This window comes from Panulirus ornatus, chromosome 59 (genome assembly GCF_036320965.1).
Source record: "Panulirus ornatus isolate Po-2019 chromosome 59, ASM3632096v1, whole genome shotgun sequence".
Lineage (NCBI taxonomy): Eukaryota > Metazoa > Arthropoda > Malacostraca > Decapoda > Palinuridae > Panulirus > Panulirus ornatus.
In genome coordinates this window covers 25,232,361-25,240,041 of record NC_092282.1, presented here as the reverse complement: position 1 = coordinate 25,240,041, position 7,681 = coordinate 25,232,361, and the positions used below count along the sequence as shown (strand labels likewise).

Sequence of the window (7,681 nt, the reverse complement as noted above, 5' to 3'; positions counted from 1 at the left end):
AGGTGGTTTGATCGAGTGAGTAACGTAAGGGTAAGAGAGATTTGTGGAAATAAAAAGAGCGTGGTTGAGAGAGCAGAAGAGGGTGTTTTGAAGTGGTTTGGGCACATGGAGAGAATGAGTGAGGAAAGATTGACCAAGAGGATATATGTGTCGGAGGTGGAGGGAACGAGGAGAAGAGGGAGACCAAATTGGAGGTGGAAAGATGGAGTGAAAAAGATTTTGTGTGATTGGGGCCTGAACATGCAGGAGGGTGAAAGGAGGGCAAGGAATAGAGTGAATTGGAGCGATGTGGTATACCGGGGTTGACGTGCTGTCAGTGGATTGAATCAAGGCATGTGAAGCGTCTGGGGTAAATCATGGAAAGCTGTGTAGGTATGTATATTTGCGTGTGTGGACGTATGTATATACATGTGTATGGGGGGGGGTTGGGCCATTTCTTTCGTCTGTTTCCTTGCGCTACCTCGCAAACGTGGGAGACAGTGACAAAGTATAATTAAAAAAAAAATATATATATATATATATATATATATATATATATATATATATATATATATATATATATATATAGTCCCCGCGTGTCGTAGAAGGCGACTAAAAGTGGAGGGAGCGGGGGGCTGGAAATCCTCCCCTTTTGTTTTTTTTTAATTTTCCAAAAGAAGGAACAGAGAAGGGGGCCAGGTGAGGATATTCCCTCAGAGGCCCAGTCCTCTGTTCTTAACGCTACCTTGCTAATGCGGGAAATGGCGAATACTTTGAAAGAAAGAAATATATATATATATATATATATATATATATATATATATATATATATATATATATATATATATATATATATTTATTTTATTTTGCTTTGTCGCTGTCTCCCGCGTTTGCGAGGTAGCGCAAGGAAACTGACGAAAGAAATGGCCCAACCCACCCTCTATACTCAATGTATATACATACACGTCCACACACGCAAATATACATACCTATACATACATCTCAATGTACACATATATATACACACAGACACATACATATATACCCATGCACACAATTCACACTGTCTGCCTTTATTCATTCCCATCGCCACCTCACCACACATGGAATACCATCCCCCTCCCCCCTCATGTGTGCGAGGTAGCACTAGGAAAAGACAACAAAGGCCCCATTCGTTCACACACAGTCTCTAGCTGTCATGCAATAATGCCCGAAACCACAGCTCCCTTTCCACATCCAGGCCCCACACAACTTTCCATGGTTTACCCCAGACGCTTCACATGCCCTGATTCAATCCACTGACAGCACGTCAACCCCGGTATACCACATTGATCCAATTCACTCTATTCCTTGCCCTCCTTTCACCCTCCTGCATGTTCAGGCCCCGATCACACAAAATCTTTTTCACTCCATCTTTCCACCTCCAATTTGGTCTCCCAATTCTCCTCGTTCCCTCCACATCCGACACATATATCCTCTTGGTCAATCTTTCCTCACTCATTCTCTCCATGTGCCCAAACCGTTTCAAAGCACCCTCTTCTGCTCTCTCAACCACGCTCTTTTTATTTCCACACATCTCTCTTACCCTTACATTACTTACTCGATCAAACCACCTCACACCACACATTGTCCTCAAACATCTCATTTCTAGCACATCCACCCTCCTGCGCACAACTCTATCCATAGCCCACGCCTCGCAACCATACAACATTGTTGGAATCACTATTCCTTCAAACATACCCATTTTTGCTTTCCGAGATAATGTTCTCGACTTCCACACATTCTTCAACGCTCCCAGAATTTTCGTCCCCTCCCCCACCCTATGATTCACTTCCTCTTCCATGGTTCCATCTGCTGCCACATCCAGGAATAGAGTGAATTGGAACGATGTGGTATAGCGGGGTCAACGTGCTGTCAGTGGATTGAAAACCAGGGCATGTGAAGCGTCTGGGGTAAACCATGGAAAGTTTTGTGGGGCCTGGATGTGGAAAGGGAGCTGTGGTTTCGGTGCATTATACATGACAGCTAGAGACTGAGTGTGAACGAATGTGGCCTATGTTGTCTTTTCCTAGTGCTACCTTGCACACGTGTGAGGGGAGGGGATGGTCATTTCATGTGTGGTGGGGTGGCGACGGGAATGAATAAGGGCAGACAGTATGAATTATGTACATATGTATATACGTATATGTCTGTGTGTGTATATATATGTATACGTTGAGATATATAGCTATGTTTGTGTGTGTGTGTGGACGTGTATGTATATACATGTGTATGTGGGTGGGTTAGGCCATTCTTTCATCTGTTTCCTGCACAAAATAAACAGATACCATACACAGATTGTGAGAGGTGCTGAGCTCATGACGACCTCTTAAGATGTTAGTGAATTGTATTTGCTTTTTTCTGAATGTATGCAAATACCACATGTATATGCAGGTGATCAAGATTATTACTCGAGCACAGACCTTCTCATTAAGATGGAACTCTTTGGGAAAAATATGTCTTGACCACACTTGCTCCTCAGAACACTACAATGAATAGATAGTGATGTGAGCAGTATTTTTTTTTTTGACTGAAATCTTTGATGCTTTTCAGAATGACTCATGCAAATGGTACATGCCATCAAAGTGAAATTGTTTTGGCATCAAATTGTATGTCTTGTGTGATTGTGAGACTGGTTTGATTCATGATCTAGTGCTGGCAAGGGAAATGAAGTCGTTCTTGGCAGTTAGCATTTTCTGGTGGTGTTGTAAAGAAACTGATGAATGATTACTTTAGTAAAGGTCACACATTTCATATGGGCAGTTGGTATGCAAGACCATTGGTTTCTCTGCTCCTTATTAAAAAAAAAAAAAACTGCTTTCATGTGGAACTACAAGAGGAAATAGAAAAGGTATGCCATGTTCTGCACTACTTTGTATATGGAAACACCAAACTTTTGTTGTAAATAATTTGATATGTGTAAGTGGTATGACAAAAGGGATGTGTTTGTGTGACCTGATGACCCAGAGCATATGTATATTGAGAACAATTAAGGAACAGTCAGGATGGTGCAGGAAGTGGCAAGACACTTCCTCCTTGCTGGGGCATTTCAGTTAAAGGGAAATACACTGGACAGAATTAGATTCTCATGAAGTTAGAAAATCATGGAAACACAAGTGCCTTGAAAGTACCCAGAATTTCTTTTATTGTCACCTTATGGAGCATACAAGAACTAGAGGGATGATACATCATATCTGCTAGACCTTGTCCTTATACATAATTGCTTGGGAATAGAGCAATTTGAATGTGATTCACGTATTGGCTAGTGATCATGTAATGCTTGATTTGGACCATGTGGTGGAGGAGGATGCAATATAGGGATCATAGGGGCCACAGGACCCAAAGAGGAGATACAGTCATGGCAGCTACAGTGCTATACTAGGACCTGTGAAATCTATATTGGTTGCAAAACATGGGCACCATTGAATGATAGATAGATGAGGATTAAAAAGATGAAATGTTGTTCAGCAAGATTGTCATTTATGAAAGTGCTCAGAGATATAGTGTAGCTGATAAATAGATGACACAGTCAGGAAGCAAAAAACAAGTACTGGAAGATAAGGAGGGAGAAGCAGAGAACTTTGAAAAGAGTATTGTAGACAGAGCAAAAGACAGTCCAAAACATTTCCTTGAATTTATTAAGAGTGAATTATCAATTCAAGAGCATCTAATCATGCTAAGAGACTTGCAGGGAACTATTACTGAGCAGGATGAGGAAAGATGTGAAGAACTGAATAATAGAATTAAAAGTATTTTCACAGAGGAGGACAATATTGCTCCAGTATTAGCTAGGTTGGAGGGGGAAGAAGTCTCAGTAGGTATGGAAGTTGATAAGAATGATATAATCAGGCTATTAAATCAACTTGACCTTTGTAAGGTTCACAGTCCTATAGAAATGTGTGGTTGCACTTGCTGGGCTACTTGAAATATTGTTAAGCAGGCCATTAGAGGAAGATGGTGTTCCAGAGTTGTGGATTAGGGTGAATGTTGTGCTTCTGTGTAAGAAAGGTGATGGGGGAACTGTGCTGAACTGCTGGCCAGTCTCAAACAAATGTGGTCTGTAAAAACTTAAAAAGATGATCAGAAAATAGTTGAATAAGTACTTGCAATGGAGAAACTGCCTAACCTTAATGAATTTCCTTGAATTCATTAAGAGTGAATTATCAGTTCAAGAGCATCTAATCATGCTAAGAGACTTGCAGGGAACTATTACTGAGCAGGATGAGGAAGTATGTGAAGAACTGAATAATAAGATTAAAAGTATTTTCACAGAGGAGGACAACTTTGCTCCAGCATTAGCTAGGTTTGAGGGGGAAGAAGTCTCAGAAGGTATGGAAGTTGATAAGAATGATATAATCAGGCTATTAAATCAACTTGACCTTTGTAAGGTTCACGGTCCTGATGAAGACTTCCCATATGTCCTATAGAAATGTGTGGTTGCACTTGCTGGGCCACTTGAAATATTGTTAAGCAGGCCATTAGAGTAAGATGTTCCAGAGTTGTGGATTAGGGTGAATGTTGTGCTTCTATGTAAGAAAGGTGATGGGGGAACTGTGCTGAACTGCTGGCTAGTCACAAACAATTGTGGTCTGTAAAAACTGAAAAAGATGATCAGAAAATAGATGAATAAGTACTTGCAATGGAGAAACTACCTAACTGCAATACAACATGGATTTTAGGAAAGGAGTTCATGCATTACAGATTTCCCTGACACAAGTGACAGGCTGAGGAGCATCTCAGATCTATCAAATAAATGGATGGGTAGAGCACATTTTTCTAGACTACCAGAAAGCTTCGAGGCTGTACCTTAGTGGAGGCTTATTAAGAAACTAAAGATACAGGCAGTAATAAGGAGGTAGACTTCTTCACTTGATAGAAGATTACTTTAGTGGAATGGAGCACAGGATACAGATAAGAGGAGCATTCTCGAAGAGGGTTGGGGCCATAAAGGTATGCCACAGGGCTCAGTCTTGGGATCACTGCTGTTCTTAGTGTGTATAAATGGCATTCCAGATTGATTGTACTCCCTCCTAACCTTGTTTGCAGGTAATATCAAAGTCATGAGAAAAATAAAGAATGATGTAAGGATACGTTGAAAGAAGGCCTCATATTGGTTATTACTAAATGGGAAACAAGTGTGATATCTATACATGAAAGGGACCTTGGATTCAACATTATGCCTAATCTGTTGCCATAGCTGAGCATCAGGAGAATTGTGAAAGAGGCAAGCTGTCTGTAGGTAAATCTTAGAATTGCATTTTGGTATATGGATAAGAAAATTTTTGGAAAGCCATTCACAACATATGTATTAGGCCAGAACAGATTGATGCCTCGTAAGTCAGGTCACAACATCTAAAGTAGCACAAAGACTTGATTGACAAGACCCAAAGAAGAGCAATGGAGATGATATCTAAATTTAGAGAGCTGAGTTAAATGAGATGCTGTTAGCTACAAATTTGTCCAGTATAAAAAAGAAAAGAGAGAAAGGTGACCTGATAACAGTCTTTATGCTTCCAAATCAGTTAAAGAACAATTTCAGAGAAGAGTTCATCATAAGATGCTGTACCAGAATAACCAGAGGTCATGACAAAAAAGTAGGCAAGAAGCTGGATTGTAAGGATCGAAAAGATTATTTTTTATTTTAAGGGTGATTAGTGACTGAATAGACAAGAAGGTGGTGAGTGCTAGCTGGATAGAAAGAGTAAAAACCTACTCAATAGTAAAAAAAGTTCTAAATATGGGTCCCCATGGGTTTAAAGCTCTCTCTCAACTGTACAGATAAGTAAATACCTCCAGTGCCTGATCCTCCAGATCCAAAACTTCTAAAACCAGCTGATATCTGGGTTTTGATTAAGTTACAGGAAAAGAAAGATACCATTGCTTATTGTGAACATTTTCTCTCTTGAGTGATAGAATTGATTGTGCATGACTTTATCACTGAAACCCAAAGTAATGCCAAACCAGAACCAGTTAGTCTGGGTTTGGAGGGATATAGTTGATGTTTGGTATGATATAGTTTTTCTTCTAAAACCAGGAATATGTCCTAGCTCTAACTTCTTTGCACACCATTTAGTCCAGGTTTGGGAGGATGCACTGCTTATAGAGTACACATAGATAGTCTTTCATTCTAAATATATAACAATTGCTATATAAGAATTTACTGGCATTATTTTGTATTGGGATTTTTTTTTTATCTCAGTGGATTGACATACTTGGCTGTTTGTAAATTACATAGGGGTTAAGTTTCCCATTTTCTGAATACGGCTTAGAATGATTCATCTAACAAAAACAGTTAGATTGGTCATCTGATAAGGACTTCCCCTGTTGATGTACCCTGTTATCCTGTTTCGAAGTTGATCATACTTACCTCAGACGCATGCGGTCTCCAACACCAATCAGGCGGAGTCCTTCACCACGAAGACCTAGCCAGCCCCAACATGACATCGGCTTCAGTGATGCTGTCAGTGATGTGGTGGACCTCGTTAAATATGATAACATCCATAAAAGAAGTGGGCTACGAGGTAGGTAATTGTGGCCAGCAAAGGCAGTCATTGACCCCAGCTTGGCACATCAGTTATATAACCTACAGTGTTTTACATCTAAGAGTCTTGCTAGTGGAGACTGGTTTTCCTGCACTGACTTAGCATAAAGATTTTCTTTCTCATTGGAGGATCATGGTCTGGTCAGGAATGTAAGCAGGTGTATTTTTAGAGGGTTATTAACTCCTTTGTCATCAGTGATAATACCATGTATTTTTTTTTCTTTAAGAATGATATTTAGCAGAAAAGATGCAGCAGGTGAGTATTCACAAATTAAGATTATTCATGATGAAAATCATCCAGGATATCCAGACAATCTTCTGCTTGTTGATATAGTATGTAAGAAAATTTATGGTGCAAGTATATCTGTTTATCAAGCTATGTATCTGATCTGTTTCCTCTGGGAACTCCTATCAAGAAGGTGCCCATGGCAAAAGAGTCTCCACTTATCCCTGTCCTTACATGCCTCCTTAGCACACACCATTCCATGTATTCTTCCCCCTTTTCTCTCCCTCCAGTACTCTTTCATTCTTATTTCCCCATATCACAGGTGGTCTTCTGCAAACATCAACCCCTGTAAATGTTCTTTCACACTTTCTCTTTGTAAACTGCTCGTCTTGGATTCTTTCCACATAAAAAAAGATAATAGAAACCCTCCCCTCCTTGTATTTAACTTTCTATAGGGGAAACAGAAGAAGGAGTCACACGGGGAGTGCTCATCCTCCTCGAAGGCTTAGACTGGGGTATCTAAATGTGTGTGGATGTAACCAAGATGAGAAAAAAGGAGAGATAGGTAGTTTGTTTGAGGAAAGGAACCTGGATGTTTTGGCTCTGAGTGAAACGAAGCTCAAGGGTAAAGGGGAAGAGTGGTTTGGGAATATCTTGGGAGTAGAGTCAGGGGTTGGTGAGAGGACTAGAGCAAGGGAAGGAGTAGCACTACTCCTGAAACAGAAGTTGTGGGAGTATGTGATAGAGTGTAAGAAAGTAAACTCCAGATTGATATGGGTAAAACTGAAAGTGGATGGAGAGAGATAGGTGATTATTGGTGCAAATGCACATGGGCATGAGAAGAAAGATCATGAGAGGCAAGTGTTTTGGAAGCAGCTGAGTGAGTGTGTTAGTAA

At 40.2% G+C, this 7,681-nt stretch overlaps 1 protein-coding gene across 4 annotated transcripts in view; it reads left to right on the top strand.

Moving 5' to 3' along the window:
* cac (calcium voltage-gated channel subunit cacophony) overlaps window positions 1-7,681 on the top strand; it is a 1,845,957-nt gene that overhangs the window by 1,820,317 nt on the left and 17,959 nt on the right. For all 4 annotated transcript variants that reach the window (XM_071696567.1, XM_071696568.1, XM_071696569.1 and 1 more), the window contains one exon: window positions 6,391-6,539. In XM_071696567.1, coding sequence (XP_071552668.1) covers window positions 6,391-6,539 — 149 coding nt within the window. The remainder of the gene's footprint in view (window positions 1-6,390; window positions 6,540-7,681) is intronic.